Genomic DNA, 23,788 nt, shown 5'->3' with positions numbered 1-23,788 from the left:
GCCTGTTTGTTTCTCTGAAGGTATTCCAAAGAGAACATTCTGCTGAAACTGAATCGATTAATACAATAACAAATGGCTCCCCGCGGGTTGCGCTGCATTTGTTCATCTCATCATGCTGGTTGCCTTTTCTTTACCACCACTGAGGTCTGAAAATAAAATTATATAAAATGTAGAAAGAGAGGGCGAGGAATCGGGAGAGCGGAAGCTCTTTTCAGGTCGTGGTGCATGGTGCTCCTTGCAAGAGCACCTTTTCCCAACCTGGTGCCCTCCAGATGTCTTAGACTGCAACTTCCAGCATTCCTGATGATTTGTCAGGGGTTGGGGCAATGGTAGCTGAAGTTTAAAACATCTGGCAAGAACCAGTTTGGGGAAGGCTGTGCTAGAGTTAAATTGAACTAAGCCTTGAAATGTATTGTCTCACACACACACACACACACACACACACACACAGTGTCCTTATCTTTCTTTCGGGAATAGAGTGTTTTTCAGGGGTTGGGGTTGCTTTACCACCTCTGACATCAAAAGAAAATTCATTGAACTGCCCAAGGATAATTATGACAAAAACAACTATCTCCCTCTTTCATTCAGCCGATGGATGCTTCCCATCAGTGGAGGATACCACTGGGTGATTGTGCCACTTCACTGTTACATGGTGAAGCCGCTAAATGAAGTAGTCTCTACAAGAAGCCCAGTGCTACCTTAGTAGAGAAAATGTGTATGCATGCACTTTCACACAAATACCTCCCTGGGTGAGAGTGAGATAATCCACACACAAACATTTTTATTATCAATATGTACAAATATAAATTCTCAGGAATTATTATTAGCTCTCTGGGCAGTTTACAGAAGTTAAAAACAGTGAACATTAAAAAGAAATATATAAAATTTAAATCCATAAACAGCATAAAATATAAACAAAAACAGACAATATCCATTTAAAAACAACTATTCTGGGTTCAGTTAAAAAACACTCAGCATATGCTCTTAAATGCCTGGGAGAAGAGAAAAGTCTTGACCTGGCACTGAAAAGATAACAATGTTGGCGCCAGGCAAGCCTCGTCAGGGAGATAATTCCATAATTGAGGGGCCACCACTGAAAAGGCCCTCTCCGTGGTTGCCATTCTCCGAGCTTCCATCAATATGATAAATATCAATAATGTTTGGATTAAAGAAAAGCTCTTGTGCCTATTAATATCTAAATTGAATCAGCCCTTCATAAAATCAATAAAAGGGGACCAGAATGTTCTAAACTTCTCTGTATTCTGATCTTGTCTTTTGGACATATATACTGAAATCAATGTTGACACTTTGGCTAGTTTCTGTATTTTCACTAGCCATTCTTTTACTGTAGAAGAAGCAGGTTCACACCACTTCTTCACAAGCAAAATTGTGGGTCCTGTTAGCTATTTCCACAGAAGCTCCTGATTGGTATATTTTAATATATTCCTCTTGTAGTATATCCTATACATGTCTACTCAGAAATAAGCCCAGTTGAGTTCAATAGTGTGTATGGGATTGCAGCCTAAGGCAGTTTTATGAAGCCTCTTTCTCCAAAAATGCAGGGCCTTCTTTACATATTGCCTGCCAAACATGATTAGGAATTGGGATACTCAATATCTGTTTCTGTCTGCAATTAAAATGATTTCCCTTTGAATCTTCTTATGGTAATACTAACAAGTATAGGTGTTAGATCTTGGATTCCACACATATTTTACGTTTCACCCTCAAAGTTGATCATTCTGAGCAATAAAAATTACCTTTATGAATTTTTGGAGTCTCTGTGTGATCCTACATTCAAGATTGTGCTTGTACAGGTCACTGCCAAGGTGCCTTCTAGAAATATAGCAGATAAACCCAGGTGCTTTTCCCCTGCCCACTAACAGTTCCCCCAGTAACTTGTGATATCAGGGTGTTGTTGTTTTTAAAAAAGTAATAATCTTTAAGATATTTTACATTCAGCTACTTATGGATTTTTCATTTTGAGAGAATTTCTAATCTAATTTCTAACCCTTAATCTGTTATGCTTAGATTAGAAAACAGTATGTAATATAGATATAGAGATAGATAGATAGATAGATAGATAGATAGATAGATAGATAGATCATAATACCACTGGACTGTAGAAGTGTAGCATATTTAATCCCAAATGACTGCTTCAAACGTGCAGGAAGGGTCGAGATCAAGCTCACTAACATCCCGCTACCCTGTGTTCATCATAACTTCTGAACCGATCCTGCACACATACAAACTGTATATGCTTAAGGCTCTGTATGGTCATGGAGCCTGAGTTTTGCAGGGTTTCCAGTAGTGGATAGAAACAGTTCCTATGCACGTAGGCTCTGTTCAGAAGTTACGATGAATGTGTATGGGGACCCAAGACAGTCCTGTCTCCCAGGCACATACATTTGGTTCGCAGATGCACGTTCGCTGAATGGGGTTGTAATGTTAAGTGTTCATATCTATTCTGTGATATTAAATGCACAGTTTGGAGATCAGGAGTGTGCAGTGGGCTCTCAGACTCCCTTTTACCCCCTCCCATGGTTCTATAGCCATAATTTAATGTTAGGTCTGCATTAGGTTTGAGTTGCAAACACGCTTCCAATCATGGTTTCAGATGAAGTTTTCAAGGCAATCCTAGTTAGCTCCAACCATAGCTAGCTCCAATGCAGACATAAAACTAATTAACACTAATTAAATAGAAGGGAAGAGGGATTTTGCTTGTGGGAGATGGAGGGATATAAGGATGAGTGTGGGCTTGTGGCAAATTTCCAGTCTCCAAACGATTCCTAAACTCTACAAAAAATATATTTTATGAAATGTAACCTTCCAGAATACATTGTAAACACATTATTTAGCCCTTGACACTGAAGCCCCCAGAGAAAAGTTTGCTTTCCATTGAAATTAGCAGTGACTGGCATATGTGACATTTAAACAACACTATTCAGGTTGAACAGGGAGGATGTAGCTCTCAGATAACACAACTCTGAACATTAGATGGCAGTAATGCAACATTGAGTGTGGTTTCCAATAACTGCTATACATATTTTGTGTTAGGAACATTGCTATACAGCAATGTTCCTAATAATTATTTTCTGTGTCGGTAGGAATTTCTTTATTTTAATTAAACTATAAATATTTGAGTTTCAGTTTAAAGGAGGGAAAGTGCTTTAAAAAGGTAATCAAAGTATTTATAATTTTCCTTGGAGAAAAGTATAAATGAGTTGCAGGGAATACTTTTTATCTTTACTACTCATTATTGTTCAGTGTCTGTCGTTTCCTGTCCCTGTGCACTAAGCACTTTCTTTTATAAGATCACTTTCCTGTACTCAAACGGGAACTTCTGACTTCTTGAAAAGCTTAGTGTAGATTTATAATCTCCATTGGCTCAGAGGGAATTGCTGAAATAAACCTTCCCCACCTATATTGGAACATCTTCCTTTTCTACAGGACGATGCTCAGACTTGAGCATTGATCAATCTCAGGAGGAAGAGAGTTTCAATGCTGAAGAGTCATCATCACACATACCTCCTTTTTATGCCTTTCTTATTTGAGTGGCATGTAGACAGTATGCTTAAGAGGCATTCACAGTTGATCATAGAATTCATGATAGGGGATAGGGAGGAGGCAGTATTTTATGAATGTAGGGCCCTAAACTTTTAGGACATTTTTTGCTAGTAACTGGATGAAGCCACTGGAGCCTACGAATACCCAGCCCATTGGGTCAGGAGGTGGACCACTACAGTTTGTACTACTACTACAGACATTTGATAAAATACGCATTTTGCTGTCTAGGGATGAGTAACACAATATTTAGCAGTGGTATTTATGTATACTGATCTTAGATTTCCTTCAAATTAAGTATATGTGTGTGTGTGTGTGTGTATGTATGTGTGTGTATAAATAAATAGACAGATGGCACTATACTGGTATATGCTTATTAATTCCTTTTAGAGGCATTTAAAAAACTGGTTTCGCTTTTATTTTCAAGGAATTCAGAGTGAAAAGCAATGATAGAATTTTCCTTGATGGATCACTATGGTTGAATTAAAGTCCATCCCCCTCTCGACAAATGTCTAAGAACAGCTGCGGCAGTTTCTTACCAGAAAGTCAATCTGTAAAACCCAATTTATAGACAGTAAAATGGCTGTTTTGCAGAGGAGAGTAAGCAACTTACAATCAGTGTTAAAGTGACAAATATATGGGAAGTCTGCTGAATTTCTTGCTAATAAAAATAAATTATCAACACCCTCCCAAGTGCAAACAAGCAGAGAAGATATTTTCCCAAATGCCATAATTTTGCAATTGCCCTGAGAAGAGCTGAGGATTTTAATGTCATGACACTAATGAATAAAAATATCATTAGGTAGGATCATTTTAATGTAATTTATTTAGATTTTTTTCTGTTTGCTTTATCAGCTTTATCAGCTTATGGGAGTGTTTTTCCCCCCAAGACTTTTTGCACCTCTCATGATTCACTTTGATGCAGTAAAATGCCCACTAGGCTTAAGTGGTATTGACTTGCTATATAGATTTTTTTTTTCCAATTCTCCCTTCTTCCAATTGATTGTGATAGTTCAGGAATGCAGCCATACATTTCTGGAGACCTAAGTTCCTCTTTATTATCCTTAACTGAACAAACAATAATTGTTATAAAGAATTACTTTACCTATAAAAAGAAATGCACGAGGAAATGCAACTTTTCAAGGCACATTATTGTTGGACCAAGAATGGGACTTCCATATTCAGAAGTAGTTGATCTCTGATTACCAGGTAAGGGTGGAAAGACAACAGGGTAAGGCTATCTGACCTCCTTATAGATTCACTGTGCAATCCTATGCATGTCTATTCAGAAGTAAGTCCTACTGAGCTGTATAGGATTGCAGCCTCCTGCTGACCACTCTTGGAGTGCTGAATATGAACTGATCCTGCAAAGACATTTTTTTAATGTTCTTATGATATCTACAAGCAATTAGAGCCAACCTGATCTAATAGATTTTATTTATTTATTTATTTCATTTATTTTTCTCCTTCCTTCCATCATGGAATTCAAGGTGGTATCTATGGAGTTGCTAGATGTTCTTCCATCTAAGCTCTGTCCAGATCCAGACTTGTTTTGCTTCAGCCAGATGACTGTATCATGTCAAACCATAGTGACATGAGCTCAGATCCTCAGCTGTACAATGGAAATAAGATTTATTTATATTTATATACCATCCTTTTGGCCAATGGTTGCCAAGGTGATGTACAACCAATTTAAAATAAAACCATAAAAAACAGAACCATTAATAAACCATTAAAAGCATTACACTAAAAATAGGCTAGGTTAAAGAGATGTGTCTTAGCACATTTTCTGAAAGCCAAGACAATGAGGGTCAACTGTAATTCTGCAGGGAGTGCATTCCATCATTTGGGAGTGACACAGGAGAAAGCCCTTTCTCATCAGTTCAACAAACAGGACTCTTAGGTAGCGGTTCTCAGGAGGGCTTCTCCTGTAGAAGTTAATAAACTGACAGGTTCATAACAAGACGGATGGTTGCTTAGATAGCCAGGCACTGAGCCATTTAGAGCTTTAAAGGTTAAAACTGACACCTTGAATTGACCCCTGAAAACAATTGGCAAACAGTGCAGGTCTTTCAGTAATGGTATACCGTGCACTGGTTAGCCTAGATGCTACGTTTTGCACTAATTGAAGCTTCTGGGCACCCTTTACAATTAGTTTGACATAGAGCATGTTGCAGTAATCTAAGCATGATGTAACCAAGGCATGGATAACTGTTGCCAAATCAGACCAACTCAGGAAAGGTCCCAAACTATGGTCTCAATCTTCCAGAACAAATTAAATCCCAATCCCTAAATCAGGGTTAAGACTGACCAACAGCCAGGGGGGAGAATTCGCTAAGGAGAAATAATGTCAACCAACAGAGCTGTTTCCATATTCCATAGATCAGTCAGGGCAGACAATTCCCCAAGCACTTTCAAGAAACCATTCAGGTACATCAGGCACCTGGAATAGACCATTTTAACTTGTCCATCACCTCTACAGAGGTGACTTAGGCAGGATCTACACTACTGCTTTAAAACAGTTTATAACAGTAGTGATAACTGTTGGGGCCCAGGACACACCCCATATACAATTTTCAAAATGTTTTCAAAGCATTATATCCTGCTTGGTGTAGATCTGGCCTTAGTGCAAAGGATTGTTGCAAGGATGAATAAGAATTATACATTGTTACATTAACAGTACAATATAAGTTATAAAGAGCTTTTTGTGACACCTTGAAGACAACAAATCTATTGTATCATGAACTTTTAGAGGCATGGGCCATTCATGAGAGAGATGGTGCAAATTGGATGCCATAATATAATTCCTTAATAAATATAGTATCATAATTGTTGAGGGCAGATGCACAAACATTGTCACAAAAGTGGGACGGGGATAGCTTTTAATGATGAACTGGTTTTAAACGTTTGAATTAGTTTCATGTATTTTATGGTGTTTTTATTTGGGTTGTACCCCGCCTCGATCCAGAGGGAGAGGCAGGTAACAAATTATTATTATTATTATTATTATTATTATTATTATTATTATTATTATTATCATCATCATCATCATCATCATCATCATCATCATCATCATCATGATACTCGTTGAAAAATCAACGGCTTTATTTATGGCCATTTAATGTGTCCCATTGGCATTTGTAGGACGGTGATAGAAAAGGCGATCATTTTCATGGCTCTTTTGCAATTTCAGATTTTTTCGGAAAGCCCCCTTTATTGCGACCCCCGTGGGAATTTTCAGTCACCAAGTATTCCTGCACCTGTGTGTGTCAGGCGCTACCTGCATGCAAACTTGCAGCTTCATAGGCCTTCTGGTCTTTGAGAATTTTTTGTTCATTTTTTTTTTTTTTAGAAACCTCCCCCCCCCCATTCCGCCCTCCTACTGAATTCTTGATTCCAAACTGCCCAGGTAGGTTTTCTTAACAGGGAGTCAATGAATACAAAGTATGAACTCTTTACGACCATGGAAAAGAGTCCTTTTGCCATTTCAGATTTTTTCAGAAACCCCCCTTTTTGGGGGACCCCCGTGGGAATTTTTGGTCACCAAGTATTCCTGCACTCTTGCGGGTCAGTCTGCATGCAAACTTTCAGCCTTCTAGTCTTTGAGATATTTTTGTCTGGACAGAGGGCAAAGGAACTGGCTATTATACATTGGATTATTATTATTTACATTGATACTATCTTGCAGAAGGCACTGGGTTCGCATGTATCACTAGGTTTGCCATCAAAGCTTATTTTCCCGCCCCGTGTGTGCCAGTTGTGCACAGCGTCATTACCATAATTACTTTGCTGGACATGGTTTGTCTTGTTGTCTGAATTTGGTGAGGGTGTGTGGCAGGTGGGTTACAAACCAGCCCACAACCCATTCTAGGGTTGTGGGGTGATTAGTAACCCACCCCCACCATGCACCCTCGCTGGGTTTGGATGACATGACAAACTGCGCCCAGCGAGGGTAATTAATTATAGTAATGATGCAGTGTGTGAACTCCACATGCGCAGCAGGAAAATAAGCTACAGTGACTTATTTTTGTTCCCAAATTGTGTGAACCTGTCCATTGAATGATAATTCATAGTAGTTGAATAATTTTGTAAATGCCCCTGGTGACCATTTTGGTGTTAGGGCTCCTCTCATGGAAGGTTCCCCCTGCCTAATTTTTGTGGACCCCCCTTCATCCACACATACCACTCAGCAAGGTCTCCTGACTTGGATCCTGCAAGAAAGGATGAGTCCAAAGTATTTGGCTAGCCCTCCCAATAGATGGAGTGGAGTGTTTGATGTCTCTCCCCTAACCCCACCCCACAAAAGAGACTGGCTCCGTGTTGCCTTCTGAATGCTAGTGGGATGCTTACTTGTGATCTCATTGTGGGATGCACTACTACCTGTTGAGCAAGGAAAAGTGGTTCAGCCAAAACACTTCCTTCATATTCCAGGGAGAAGGGGAGACACGTTTTGCCTGTGGGTATCTTGAGTGCTCGTCACACACTGGGATGCTTAGATGGGTGGAATGGAGTAGGTTCCTCAGTCATACGTAAACACATGGTTCCCCCCGTGCCTCGTAGGTACCTCTTTTTCCTGCCTGTGTCTGGGTGTCTTGTTCTTGCAGCCTCTCTTTTACCATTGGGATTGGGATACCTGATGGGTGAGTGTTGATAGTATCCTCAGGAAAAATACGTCTAAGGTTCCGAGACTACAAGGCTGTCTATATATGCCCAAAGCCCCACGGTGGCTGAGAATCTGCGCTGGGTCAGTTATATGACTCAGCCGCAGGTTCGTAGCCACTGTGGGGCTTTTCTGCAGAGCTGCACAGAAAAAAAGTTGGGGACTTACCCTGAGCTTTTAGGTGGGAGCGAGTTCACCTTGGGTCTTCCGCTGCCTGACCTCACACTGTGGCCCATCCAGAGGGTGGTCCTAACAGAAGGCGACCAGCAATTGGTTGCCGGAAACCATGAAGAGGGTGGAGGGAGTGGCTGCAGCATCCGCATGACTGTCGGAAACCCTGCACTCCCTCCTTGGCATGGGGATTACCCAACGCTACCCTGGGTAAGTGAATCCGTGGGTTTTTTGGGGAAGGCAGCGCCAACTCTGTGCCATGAAGACAGCCCCTACAAGTTTATCAATCTTCCTTTATTTTGTTCTCCTTGCCTCTTGGGTGTTTGGCATATTTTTACTCCCTTTCACTAAATCTTTTGGATGGCCATTCCCCATACCAGTCTGCCCAATCAATGAGATCCTCGTGTTAGGCTTTCCTCCAAATATCCTGGCCTTCAGAAGTGAAGCGAGGGGCGATGAGATCGGGCCTTTTCAGGAGTGGGGCCATGTCTTTGGAATGTTCTTTCCAGGGAGGCTCACCTGGTGCCTGCACTGATGGCATTCTGGGAAAGACCTCCCAGGCTTTTCAAATCTTTTTATCATCTGTGTTTTATTTATATACCATTTATCTGCTGTTTTATGCTGCTGTTTCACTAATATTACATGATAGGTTATTTTATTTTATTTTGGGGTTTTTTTAATGTTATCATAAACCACCCTGGGATCACTTACGTGCTGATCCCAAAGTGGTCACTTGGGTGTGGGTTATAAACAACAAATAAATAAAATTTCCCTGTCACCAAAGTTCTTTCGTATATGTACATTTCTCTTGATATGATACCTCCAGCAGTGAAGCCTTGTGCCACACATCTTGATTTGCAAACTGTGTTCCTGTGCCCTTATATACTCTTTGTGCTGTCGTACTTGTTGGCATCCTATGCTCCAGCATGGTGGGTAGAGGTGAGAGTGCAGGGCTTTTCATGGGTGTTAGTTGGGGTGTAAACATCGAGTCCTCCCCTGCAGTGCCCCCAAATCTTCCCAGTTCCCCCTCCTCCTCATGCCGGCAGTGTTCCATCAATGTAAGGGATTCACGAGTCGTAGCGTCTTGCCTATGCAATGGTACTGCAATGTCAGTGTGAATTCACTACACCAGCTTATTGGGTTCCACTGGCCAAGGGGATTTAATAGTGATCTTATCTGTCCAACAAGCTTAACTCAGGGACCGAATCTCTCTGTTTGTGTAACATAATGAAACTGCAGCATGCAATCATCAAGGTTGCTTAATCAAAACAAAAATATTTGATTTCTACCCACCTCTCCCATATTAATCCCCATAAATCTGTTTTCTTTTGAATGAAGTAGTCCTTCCCATAATAAGCGGAATTCATCATTTATGTCACTGCTTCCCCCCCCCATCCCAACCTACTCCTTCTTTGTTAATGCATCAGTCTTTTAAATTTACAGCATATGCCCCCAGACACCCTCTGATGATTAATCTCCTTACCCAAGCAAGGCCAATTGCAATCCATTTTTAAATGGACTTTCTGTTCCTACATATTGATTGGCAATCATGTAGCAAATTTACATTTGACTTGGCAGTTAATTTATTATTTCCGCAACATTCTACACTTTGAATATTAGAACAGTGCCAAATAATGTGTCACTGTTGCCAGCTCTCTCAATATTAGCATAAATCCTTGTCCACTAGTCTACCTGCGCAAGAAAAAAGCAGTATATTTTTAAAAAATGTTTAAAATTGCAACATTATGTGTGTGGTCTCACATAAAAGGTGTTATATCAAAATGTAACATTTCCTTTGTCTCTCTCAGAGAGCAAACAGCAGCCTTACCCAGCGTAGCGTCCTCCAGATACAAATGCCAGCATGACCAATGGTTGAGCATGATGAGAATTGTAGTGCAAAATATTGGGGGGTGGGGTGGATCAGGTTGGGGAAGGCTGGCATGCCAATGGCCCATTTACCCCATGATCCCTTTTCTTAGCCTAGCCGGCCACATGCCTCTGGGAAACCTGAAAGCAGGGCATAAAGGCCGTAACCCTCTTCCCCAGCAACTGGTATTTGTTGTTCTCCAGCAACTGGTATTCAGTGGCATATTGTTTCTGAACTTGGAGGGAGCATATAGCTGTCATGAATAAGACACTTGCATTGATGCAGTCGACAACATGCCCACTTCGTTCTTGCCCTTTGTGTCTTATTAGATCTAGCTGGGGAGGTCTGACCAAGTGGATTCAGGGAGTGGCGCTAGCCAACTTTAAAGAGGCGATTGTGGTATCATTCCTGAAAAAGCCCTCCCTCGACCCAGAGGTCTGTGATAACTACCGCTTGGTTATGAATACCCCCATTTGGGGCAAGATGCTTGTGATAGTGGTGACGGCACAGTTGCAGAGGCTTTTGGAGGACATGACTTCAGGCCTGCTTTTGGGATGGAATCAGCTTTGTTCATCCTGATGGATGACCTTTATCGGCAACGGAACAGGGGGAGTGTGACCCTGTTGTTTCTAGAACATAAAAAGAACCATGCTGAATCAGACTAGCACCCTCCTGCCCATGTTCTTCAGCAACTGGTTTACACTGAGATGCTTCTTCTGATATTGGAGGCAGCATGTAGCCACCAGGACTAGTAGCCACTGATAGCCTTATCCTCCAGGAATTAGTCCAATCCCCCCATCCAAATTAGTGGCCATCACTACATCTTGTGGTAGAGAATTCTGTAGTTTAACTATGGAATTGTGTGAAGAAGTACTTCCTTTTATTGGTCCTGAAGCTTCCTCCAATCAGGTGGGTGGGAGAAAACTGTCTCCCTATCTGCTTTCTCTGCCCCATGCATAATTTTGTACTCCTCTATCATGTCTCCCCTTAGATGCCTCTTTTCTAAGCTAAACAGTCCCAGATGTGGGTGAGCTGTTCATTTTAGTTGCCCTTTTCTGCACTTTTCCCAACTCTGCAATATCTTTTTTTAGGTGCCATAACTAGGACTCTATACAGTATTCCTTAGATTTGTCTAAGGGCAGTGCAGCTTTATTTTCAATTCCTTTTCTAATTATACCTAACATGGAATTTGCCTTTTTCACAGTAGCAGCACGCTGGGTCTACAATTTCATCAAGCTGCCCACCACAACCTCATGATCTCTTTCTTGTTCAGTCACTGCTAGCTTCTCTTTGATCTCCCAGATTATTATTATTATTAGAGAGCATTGACCATGGTGTTCTCCTGGACTGGCTCCATGAAGTTGAATTGGTGGGCACCGTTTTGTAGAGAACCCGTTCCTACATTTTGGGGTCGATTACAGAGAGTGACATTGGGGGATTGTGTCTTGGTCTCCTGGCGTTGTGCTGTGAGATGCCATAGGGCAGAATTCTGTCCCCAATGCTTTTTAATGTCTATATGAAGCCACTTGGTGTGGTCATTATAGCATTTGGGGCAAGGTATCATCAATATGCAGATGACACCCAGCTCTATTTCTCTGTTACATCTGAGTCAGCTGTAGCCTGGATCTGTGCTGGTATGAAGTGGTGGCTGGATGAGAGCCAGCAAACTGAAACTGAATCCTTGTAAAATGGAGACTCTGTGGGTGGGTAGTTCCTGGGTCCTGGAGTTGGTAATTTACCTATCATGGATAGGATTGCACTCCCACTACAGGAACAGGTATTTAGTCTGGGGGTGCTTTTGGATTTATCTTTGTACTTGAGGCCCAAGTGGCCTCAGTGGCAAAGAGTACCTACTACCAGTTTAGGCTGGTATGACAACTACGTCCATTCCTGGCCAGGGCTAGCCTGGCCACAGGGATCTGTGCATTGGTAACCTTAAGTTTGTAATGTACTTTATATGCTGCTGCCCTTGAGAATGGTTTGGAAACTGTAACTAGTGCAGAATGTGGTGGCTAGATTGCTCAGTGGAGCTTTTTACCATCTACATATAACTCCTGTGCTGAAAGCTGCACTGGCTGCAGTTTAGCTACCGAGACATCTTAAAGGTGGTACTGCTGGCTTATAAAGCCCTAAACAGCTTAGGGCCAGGTTATCGTCTTCTGTATAGCTTTATGTTTGGGCACCCTTGCAGTAAGCTGTGACTGTATGTTAGCTTGCCTGCATAATACTTAGAGGTTGGTGATACATACGACTGCTGCATAAGGCAGTGAGATTTTTATTAGTTGTTTATTCAAAGTGTTTTTTCTGGCTCCTTAGCAAACATGGCTCCTGGAGTGGCTTACATATAATTAATAAAACAAGGCAATCCCTGCCTGAAGACATGCAATCTAAAAAGGTATGATACACAAGGGGGAAAAGGAATGGGAGGGAAGGGGATTAGGTTTTTCAGCAGGGCTGGTGGAATGGCCGTGCTTCCTCTCCTCATCCCTCAGTTTTAAGTCCTTCAGTTATTTTGTTGCATAAATAATTCACTTGTGTCTTAAAAAAAACCCACCACTAATTCCAAAATCCATATTAGTGTAATACCTTTATTAAACAACAGTCACCAAAATGTGACCTTTTGGTTAGCCTAACTAAATTCACTAATATGAATTTTGTCATTTTTCCTATAGCCCTCACGGCCACCGTTCTTTTTAAAAAATACTGTATCTTCCATTTGAATAAAGCAGACAAATGAACCAAGGCAGCAGCCCTGGGCAATTCCGTGGATGAAGGACCCTCTAAGCCTAGGGACCTTATTGGCAGAGTTTGCTGCAGAGCAATATAACTTGGCATTCATTGTCTCTCCCTGGAACATTAGTATATGCTCAGCATAGCCTTCTAAGCCTGAGGCAGGGGCAGATGCAATGTGCCTCTTGTATAGGACAGCTGGCATTTATCTTAAGGGAGCATCCTCTTGCAGCATTCCACACACTTCTATTTTCTAATATCAGTTTGATCTCTGATTTTTATTACATTATTTCCAACCCATTATGTATAATTGATTTAGTTAAAGTATAAATGCTTTAGTTTTTATTCAGACTTTGATTACAAATATATCCAAGTGAGAGAGATGATGTTGGAAGCTGCTAAGTATATTTTACTTAGTATATTTTACTAAGCATGCCTAAGGATATCTTACTTTTTGTTACTTGGGAAAATATGGGGACTGGTAAAAGTTAAAAATAGAAACCATCACTAAAGAAGCATTATGGTATTAGGATTCCAGATGGCCATTATGCCATAGCTAATGCTTGTGTAAGTTGTGCCCTGTTCAGGCATTTTCCTCAACACATGAGGGCTTAAAGTGGGTAGAAGCTCAGGGCTGTGCACACTGGCTCCACCTCTTATGTCTCCAGGTGTGCTGGCCCCACCCACTTCGGTCAGGCCTTGAATCAGCAAGGTCTGAAAAGGAGTTCTACTCACATTTGCTTTATTGCAAGTAGAACTCTCTGCGCAATCGTGGACCATGCCTTATCAGTGCTGTAGTATATGCATTTATCAGTCTACCTCTTCTCCCTTGGCCAAAAATGTTTTTGTCAATGCATACTTTTGGGACAGATAACACCAACCCTTTCTTTATATCTGCTGAAAATAATCCAGCTTGCTTTCAAAAACCAAAGTTGCTGTCAATGTTGGACAGTTTAGTGTCAATCATATATTCTGTAGGTCTTCATTGCTTCATGACTTATATTTTATACTTAACCTGACAGGTGCTGCCCAGTTTAGTCCTGCAAAATTATGGACTATGCAGAAGCTTACTGCAGCATGCAGTTTCTCTAATAGGAAGATGGAGTAGAAATGCCTGAAAGCAAAAAAATAAGTAAACAAGCAAGCAACATGGAACCATAAAATATGCAAGCATTTGTTCCTTGCCAAATGACGAATAGCTCCTCAGTTACCCAAGTGACTGCTCTTCAAAATGTTGTGTTGACTGACCAAGTTGTGTTTGTCCACCAGGGCCCGATCTACACCAAGTTGGATATAACACTTTTAAAACGGTATGAAAACGGTATATGTAATGTGTCCTCGGCCTGAACAGTTGTCATAACCCTTATAAACCGTTATAAGCAGTAGTGTAGATCCTGCCCAGGAAATTCCTTTCTGGCATCATGCAGTTGCCCTTGTGTAGCTCCAATTAGCAAGGACTGATCTTGTAAAGATACCTGTCCCCAATAAAAGAAATTGCAGTTCTTGATTAAAATTGATCTTTATTTGGTGTTTTGGTGATACAAATACACATGCATGGAAGATAGACCTTTCAGCAGCTACTGGCTGTGATAGCTAAATGGAACTTCCATTTTTAGAAGGCAATATGCTTTCAAATACCATGAAGTTCTTCTGTGGTTCTCAGAAACATCTAGCTGGCCGGTTTGGTAAACAAGATGCTAGATGAGATGGACTTCCGATCTGATCCAGTTGGATTTGTTTTATGTTCTTTGGAAATGATCCATTAAAGAATTAACACCACAGATAATATTTTCATATTGACTCAAGCTCAACTGAAAAGTGTGGTTGCGATGCCACCACCTCACACACAAGGCTTTGACATGCACACCTCCCTCAGGCTAAGCACCACCACTTAAATACCTGAGGAAGGGGTAAAAAGTATAACCTTTCCCTTATAGCAGAGGGAAAAGGTAAGGAGATTTGGAAAAGGCTTTTCTGTGAATATAGCAGGCTGAAGGTTGAGTGTAAAGTGTTTATTTATGAACCAATAGAGCAGGAGACACAGCCAAACTGACACGTGGTTTTATGGTAGCAAAATAAAGAAAATGTTTATTGTTGGTTACAGTTCTTAGTTCCTTCAAATTCTATTCAAATCCTGCCTATTCTTAAGAGTACTGGTAGTAACAAATCTAATAATAACAATCTTTAGTCCTTATGATCTTATTTTCATTTACTCCTCACACAACTCCTGAAAAGAAATCACACAGCTAAACACATCTACCCTCCAAACCCAACCACCAACCGAACACCCTCAGACCCACTCGGCTCCCCCATATATATACTCCTCCCCACCTTTCCACAGCATCACCAGCCACACCCACTGTCCAACTTTCTATACTCTCTAGACACACTCATGCAGACATATGTAAGGCAATAGAAATGTGGGTAACTCCACGGTGCTTAAGAAAATGTGAACATTATTCTCACATTCTGCTACAAATCATCAAGTATAGTGTATAAAAATCAAGTGCTGTTCATAAATGTGTGAACCAGTCCTGTCTTTCATCTCCTCTGCATGTAATTGTGGCTAATATATATTGTCATAAATGATTTGTCCATAGCTTTCAGCAGAATTTTTCACTGTGAAAAGCTGGAGCCAATTCAATGCTCTCTTGGATGATGTAATATTTAATACAAAATCTGGGTAAATTTCAGAAATAGTCTTGCCTATTCTTTTCTGGCATTCTAATAGCAGTGCTAATTTTCCTAACATATGTTTTAGAAGGAAAAGGGGAAAGCTTCTTTGGAGAGAGTATAATTTTCTGTGTGTTTTTAAAACATTTTTTTAATTATCTCAATTTATACTGCATATATAAGTAACAATTCTGATACTATTGCAAAAGTTTCTTCAGTTAATAGTCATATGAGCTGCAGGTTGGTATTGAGGTACCATTGTGTAGTAGCAAACCAGTGTCTAATTTATACGTGTACAGGTTCTTGATTTGCTATCCAGTGACAGAATTTTAATAAGATAAACTTTTGTCATATTGTTTGACAGGTGGTGGCAGCATCCAAATCACTGAGTGAATTAGGTGACAAGCTGTCTTGACGTGTCAGGTTTTTATTGCTGCCTTTCGGTGCATAAAGATCTTGTATTAAGTGATATTTAAAGAAGACTCATTCTGTTTGACAGTTTAGTGACATGATCTGTGAGCAGGAAGAAATAATGTCATGGTGTCAAGTCAAAGATGAGAAGATTGCTGTAGATATTACCTATTTTAATAGCATTGAGCAAGTCTGTGGAGATGTAGACAAGCAGATTCCATGTATTATTATGAGATTTCCAGATGAGTCTTAGGCGAGTTTTATGTACCAAAAAATAAATAAAAAATCATACACCATTACCGGGTAACTGATGTGTGATGTTTGTGAGGAAATAATTTATGAAGATTTATTTTGTTTATTTTCTCAAACAGATGGTTTTTCCTACTTTTGCTGGGATTTTTATTATTGTGAACAGCAGTTGACTATCCAACTATTTAAGCTGAAATTTACCTTTTGATTTATTCAAAGCCTGTTGAATAAATCAAAGTATCCATATACTCAGTGTAGTATCCGTATACTCAGTAAGCTCTGATATAAACCAGGATTATGCTTTATGGTGTCTGCCATATTAAATTGCCTGATAAAATTTACTATTTAACACACGTAGCATACATGTCTTTATTAAATTTCCACTTTAGAGAAACTTGGCTGATTCTTTATCTCTTTTTCCATTATTTTAAAAAATATATTAATAGTTTTTATGAATAAATAAATGAATTTATTTTAGAATTCGATAATGAGTATCACAAGGTCCTATCTTCATAGCAATGCTTTCCTTCAACTCACTCTGCTTTCATGCAATTTCTAAAAGGTTCTGCCACAATATATTTGAAGGTGTATTCCTAAAAAATGCAGATTTTGCATCTGGAACACTTTACCAATTGACATTAAATAAGCCCCCACAGTTCTGACATTTAGACGTCTTTTTAAAACTCATCTCTTTGCATGGGTTTTCCCTGAAGTGTGACCCAGACAGCTATGGTTTGTAGCACACAGTAGGGTGTGCAGTTTTCTGATTAATTTTGAATTGTGTTGTTTGTTATATTTATTGTTGTTTTGATGCCGTTGTATTGCATGTTCATATTATGTAGTTTATGTTCATGTTTTGATGCTTATGTGGAAAGCGGTGTATAAATTTAATAAATAAATGTAGTGTGAATGCAATAAATATATGTCTGCAAATATATGCCATGTGGATTCACTTGTCATGAAACTGGGCTTGCTTGCTACTCCCTGTTGAGTAAACACTTTGTGGCAAATTGTTGTATGCTCGGTAATGTGAAACACCTCAAAGACAGACTTATAGTGCCATGCTTCCCTGAACCATTGGTATACCAAGTCCATAATTGGAATAACTCCACGAATAGCTCTGTGTGTCCATTGTGGTGTTCTTCAAAATATAGTAGCCTCCAAGCTCTATGCCAAAGCACTTTGGAAACTTGGGGCAATTTCAAAAGCAGCTTTTGACACATCATGGGAGTTTGATGTTCAAAAAGGAAAAAAAGTCAGAAGGTACACTGGATGCCCTTAGGCATTTCTAAAGTATCTCTCCAGATTGTGGCCCAGGTCTATGAGGAATAGAAACACACAGAGAAAAATATTCATAATTATGTCTTAAGTCAGGATTTCTCCTGCTCAAAGCACCAGTGGTGAGGAGCTCAGCAAACTAATAATTTATTAGTTTAGTTATAAAAGCTTGTGGGGGCTCACAAGTGACTAATATTCACTATTGCAGTGCGAAGGCTGTTGTGTTGCCTTTAGCACTAAATTCTTCAGTGAGGACAGCAATGAGGATATCTGCCCAGAGAGAGGCTTTTTCCATCTTGCCTCTCCTAATGCTTTGATGCCTAGAGACAAGGTCCTGAGCCAAAGGAAGGGTTTCATGAGGATCAGAGTGCCCTTTCTTTGGCTTAGGGCCTGGATAAGAAGACAGTCTCTTTCTGTTGCTGGAGTCTGGGCTATCTGAAGTAGGGGAGCCTGAAGAATTCAATGTTTTGGAATTCCAGTATGATTGTACCTGATTCATACCTCCAGACTAATGTGCATATCAAAAAGTAGTTATCTTTTGGATTTCGCACATCTCCAAATTTCATAGTGCAGCTCTCAGCTCAAAATTAAATATCAAAATATGTTTTAAATGCATATTCTTAAAATAAGATGCATTTAGTAATGCATTTTTTTACAGAAAATATGTATTAAATTCAAAGCGGCATGCATATTTTTAAAAACATTGTGGATTAATGTGGAAATGGAATAGAATGGATTTACAACTGAACATATGAAAAGTAACATGGACTTGAAAGATACTGTTCTATTCACCCTAATCATAGAGTCATAGAATAGCAGAGTTGGAAGGGACCTACAAGGCCATCAAGTCCAACCCCCTGCTCAATGCAGGAATCCACCATAAAGCATCCCTGACAGATGGTTGTCCGGGGGGGATCTACACTACTGCTTTTAAAGCGCTTTAAAGCGCTTTGAAAACATTTTGAAACCTGTATATGCAGTGTGTCCTGGGCCCCAACAGTTGTCAAAACTGTTATAAAGCGCTTTAAAGCAGTAGTGTAGATCCCCCCCCCCAACAGCTGCCTCTTGAAGCCTCTAGTGTGGGAGAGCCCATAGCTCCCTAGGTAACTGATTCCATTGTCGTACTGCTCTAACAGTCAGGAAGAGTGTTGCTATTAAAAAGGAAAAATGGATAGGAAGTTTTGTTTTTCCCATGGGAATATAAACACTGAGCAATTAAGAGAGGATCTTTAAAGGGCAATTAAGAGGCTATTTTCACTAATCACCCAATCACAGTAAACAAAAGCAAGAGCCCTGAAAAGCTTCAGTAGCACTTGACTTGTCCATACTGGACAGGTTGGCTCTGCAATTGCATTCTGCTGCTAAAAAAAAATACCGCAACTCAGGTCTGAAAAGGCATGGAAAGACGACAACACGGAAAACACTGAAATGTTTTAGAATCCACAGAATTCTCTGACAGTAGTGAGTGAACAAAGAATTCCAGAGGAAAGGGCTAGCATGGAAGCAACTCACATTATGCTTTACCTTTTATCAACAGGAAAGTTTTGAAAGAGATCTCTGTGGGGGACCTCAAGCCCAATGAAACAGTTGAAGCAAATGTAGAAGCACAGCTGTTGTCCAAGCTAGATCATCCAGCCATCGTCAAGTTTTATACCAGCTTTGTAGAAGGGGAGAGTTTTTGCATCATCACTGAATACTGCGAGGTGAGTCCTCTGTGTTCTTTTTCAGGAGCTGCTGAATGAATGTTCTTTTAAAAAAGCCTTTAAGAAAAAAAGCATATTGTATCAGAACTCTTATTATTCATTTGCAATAGTGTCTAGCAGTGAGGTTTGTGACAGAATTCCAGCAAGTGCTTACGAAGGGACCTGATTGAAAGAGACTATGCACAAAAGAAATAGGTGTGTCCATATGGTATTTCCTGGCTGTCCTGGTTCTGTATTTTAGCTGAACCCAGAATTATACAGAATAAGTCTGTATGACAATGCCTGTATATTTTGAGGAAGATAGTTCCTGCATGCCTAGGAGCTCATGAGAAGAGTTTCTCACACCCGAACTGCATGAAGTCAAGACACAGAAGGCCAATTCCATATGGAAAGGAGGACAGGGCTCCTGTAACTTTAACAGCTGTATAGAAAAGGGAATTTCAGCAGGTGTCATTTGTATGCATGCAGCACCTGTTGAAATTCCCTCTTCATCACAACAGTTAAAGCTGCAGGAGCATAGCCTTGTCCTAGGGCCTCATAGGAATAAGGGATGCCTGTGCCCTGCCCCTGGAACATCCCATTTCAGGGCCCACCACTGGTAATTTTATGCCTTCAGAGTTTTCTGTGGCTGTAACTGAGGTACACTCCCACACACACAAACACTGGCAAAGCTCTTCTACAGGGGCACTTCTACCCCATCCTAACCTTGCTCAGATAGACAGCTGAGGGAATTAGGATTGGACTCTTAAATTCAACAAACTAAGGGCTTCACTACATCAGGCTTTTTATCACTCAGCTTGCTGGGGGTTCTGCTTCCGGATTCTTTGTGGGATTTATGTTGGTTCTTTACACAGCCAGTTTTTCTTTTTACTGTATAACGCTACCTGCCATTTATGATGGTGGGTAGAGCCTGGCAGGATGTTATCTGATGTCAACTGCTTTGTATGGCCACTGTCCATCCCCTCTGAGATAGCCCCGCCCCCCAGCATGTATTTTTCATTTTCAACTTCCTTGCCTCCCCTTTTCACTTCCGCTGCCTCTGATCCCTACCTCGGCCAATTCTATATACAATCTACAGCACGTTCGCAACTTCAGATGTTTGCTCTCCTTTCTTCCGGGCCTCATGTGCAAGGCAGTATTATCCCTGTAAAAGCAAGCAGTAACACTTTTCTCATTTGAGTATTTATTATTTATTTATATATTGTATTTCTATACACTGGGAAAAGGTTGCAACAATGTGGGCATTCTGAGCAGCAGTGGTCTCTGCCATGCTGTGCTAGTGAAATGGCAGTACACTGGACTTCTGAAGTTCCCAGTATTGTTCCCAGGAGTGGAATGGCAAAAGGTCTGGAGGATAAGGGGGGGATGCAGGAGGGTGACACTCCCACCTGATCATTGTCACTAGGTGACATCAACTCCGCACTGCCCAGCACCCGCCTACACAAAGCATGTCGTAGTGCGGTGAAAGCAGTATACGGGCAAGAGGTGATGGTGGATCCATTGCATGGCTGCAAATAATACAGCATTTTCCACGTACAGAAAAATCACAGGGGGAAAACAGGGGGAAGGTGTGGGATGGCTGCTGCAGGACAACGACATTATGTATTGCATGCAGGAAATACTGTGGATCAAACCCATAGTATTTTGAATTATATAGAGTATCCATGGTGTTAAAACCATTATATAAATATGTACTAGCATTTGCTGACAAAGATAAATGGAGAAATCTTGATTCTCTTCAAATCAATAGGGTTTCCCCCCCTCATTAACTTTAATGGAGTTAAGATTTAAAGCTTCTGTCAGAATATAAATTTGCTCCTGTATTTCAGGGTCGAGACCTCGACTTTAAAATTCAAGAATATAAAGGAGCTGGCAAGGTATTTCCTGAAAGCCAAATAGTAGAATGGTTTATACAGTTGTTACTTGGAGTCAACTACATGCATGAAAGGTACAGTAATTTGATTTGATATGGTTGCAAACCTGAGTTAATTTTTCACTGCTTGGTTGCTAATATTAAAGTGAAAATTAAAAGTGAATAATTTTTACTTTTCTTTGATACAGATTTCTGTTCAGCCACCTTGATTAGGACAGTTAATATGTGATGAATGGGACTGCCCCCATTTGGAACAAGAATGTATGTTCCAAAGTTTGGCCTTTTAAATCCTACATAAAGTACTATTATTTTGGAAAAGATGATAATGAGACATTGGATGCAGGCAGTACATGTTTAGTTCCTTTCCTAAGATCCCAGTAACAATATTAATTAAATAATATAAATTAGTATAAATTAATCCCATTTTTCAAATGGAAAAAAACTCTCATCATTTTAGAGTACAAGATTGATATTAGGTTGTGCAAATATAAATGAGGCTTATACAGTCTATCATGTTTTTGATTTCTAAAGAACCATGCTTTGCTGGATATAACAAGTGTTCCAGAATATCAGTTCTTTCAGAGCTATGTAAAAATGCAGTTTCAAATAGAAGTTTCCAACAAACCAAAAAATAACAAAAGCTGTCTGGCCTGGTTGTTTTGGTTTGATTACCGGAAAAGCAATGGGCATTACTTTTGAGTCATTGAGACATTTCCCACCCTGCTCCACCATTTTTGTGTTAGCTGCAAACCTTTGGTCAGGCACGCCCAACTCTAAAGTTTTGGGATGTCCAGGGATCATATGAGGAATTTTAACTATTCCTGCCAGTCTTGCATACGAGGGCAAGAAGCTTTAAATCCCCAAGGATTATTTGAAAAAAACATATTTTGGTAAAATGAACGAATAGGTTTCTTACAAAAACTGGCCTAATTCTTTAGTGAAGAAAGCAATGAGTTTCAAGAAACCTTTTTAAATATAGTTTCAGAGGCTACCACTATTTATTAGTACTATCCCCATCACATGTTACCGACTCGACAATGTTGTTTTTAGATATTCATTTCTCTTATTGCACCATCAATTTTTAATCTTGTGTATCTTTAATTATTAATATGTACATTTTAGCTCTTAGATTTCTTGGTGCGTGATGGTATTGGAGAAAATGTGCAAAGGCTATTACCAATACAGTTTGAAATGGCTTGAGCCCTACAAGTAGCCAGTGAGGCAACTACTCTAGGGTTGCCACATGTATCTCCAAGAAAGAGGAAATGCATCACCAAAAGAAAAAGGCCACCAATTTGCATAAAGTTGCCATGTGTTGTTTTATGTTGCCACATGCACATTTAGAAATAATTATTATGGTTTGAGTAGAAATACAGTACATCTTACTGCCACGTGGAAGACTGTGACCATCTGGTCAATGTGCTTTGTTCAGCCTGTTATCCAGGTACGGTGGGTGGGCAATTTCAGGGTCCAGCTCTTCCTTCTAATAGTTCTTTATCTTTAAACTGGTCTTGGACTGGACAGGCTTTCAAACAGAAGACACTTTCAAAACAGAGGACAGTCCTCTGGCAAACCTTCAAATAGAGGACTGTACTTTGTAAAAGGAACGCATGGCCATTCTGGTCAGCCAAGCATGATGAAGAATGCATTGTCCCCTGACACTATATTTCCCAGTGGATGGGCAATTATAAACTGTGAACAACTTAAAAACATTTTCCAAAGCAAAATAAAGGGCTAAGAAAGGGGCTCAGACCAGGAGAACTGTGGTTGAGAACGACAAATTAACTGGAATCTAGATATCCAGAGTAGGGCTGTTTGTGTCCTCTCCTTTTATGCATGCATTCCCCTCACCCCAGTTCAACCTGGTTTTGATGTAACCGTGTTACTGAGAACCGTGCACAGTTTGCGGTTTGCCTCCTCCCTTCATTTAAGAGACGCTCACCTCACTTCTCACTCTGGGCAGCTTAATATATTTTCATTGCAACAGACCTTTCCACAGCAATCAATGTTATTCTGCTTCAGTTGCCAGCTTGCCTCAGAGGAGCATTTATTTATTTAGCACAAATGCACAGTGCTGAAGAAATGACTCCCATATTATCCTAGCAAATAGAATTTCCGTCCTCTGAATCTTGATGCCAGTTGCAAGTTAGAAGGAACCAAGGACTAATTTGTAGATTCTTAAGCATGGATTATATATATGCATGGGGCTGGTGGGGGGTGGGAGGTGCAGGTTGGTGGCAGGCCAGGAAGCGCTGAGAGTGCTTGAAAGGAGTTTGGAAGGTTAAGAACACGTTCTCAAAGTAGACATGCCATGCTCATATGCATCCATTGGCATTAGATCACTGGGCATCAACAGGCCTGCAGAAGTTGATAGTCTCAGGCAGTAGAGTTTCCATTCAGTTGGTATTTTACTGCATTGTGTGCAGTCAAGTGATCAATACCAGCATCTGAGAAGCCAAGTAAATTGCAGATTCTTCCAGGCTGAGCCCAGAACTCACGACGTTCTGCACTCATTCTACCTCATATCTACCAAATTCTGCCTTGATCCCACCCCTGATTCTGGCCTTATGCTGGCTCCAATTTCAGTAGGGCTGGGAATCCATTCTGGGTTT

The 23,788-nt window shown here is 40.3% G+C and overlaps 1 protein-coding gene across 1 annotated transcript in view; it reads left to right on the top strand.

Annotated features, from left to right (window-relative positions):
- Window positions 1–23,788, top strand: part of NEK11 (NIMA related kinase 11) — a 99,442-nt gene that overhangs the window by 11,634 nt on the left and 64,020 nt on the right. The window contains exons 3-4 of the mRNA XM_063124386.1: window positions 19,138–19,303; window positions 21,133–21,251. Of these exons, the coding sequence (XP_062980456.1) occupies window positions 19,138–19,303; window positions 21,133–21,251 (285 nt within the window). The remainder of the gene's footprint in view (window positions 1–19,137; window positions 19,304–21,132; window positions 21,252–23,788) is intronic.

This window comes from Elgaria multicarinata, chromosome 1 (assembly GCF_023053635.1).
Source record: "Elgaria multicarinata webbii isolate HBS135686 ecotype San Diego chromosome 1, rElgMul1.1.pri, whole genome shotgun sequence".
Taxonomy (NCBI): domain Eukaryota; kingdom Metazoa; phylum Chordata; class Lepidosauria; order Squamata; family Anguidae; genus Elgaria; species Elgaria multicarinata.
Note: the sequence above shows the minus strand (reverse complement) of the source record. Positions and strands in the feature narration are given on the sequence as shown.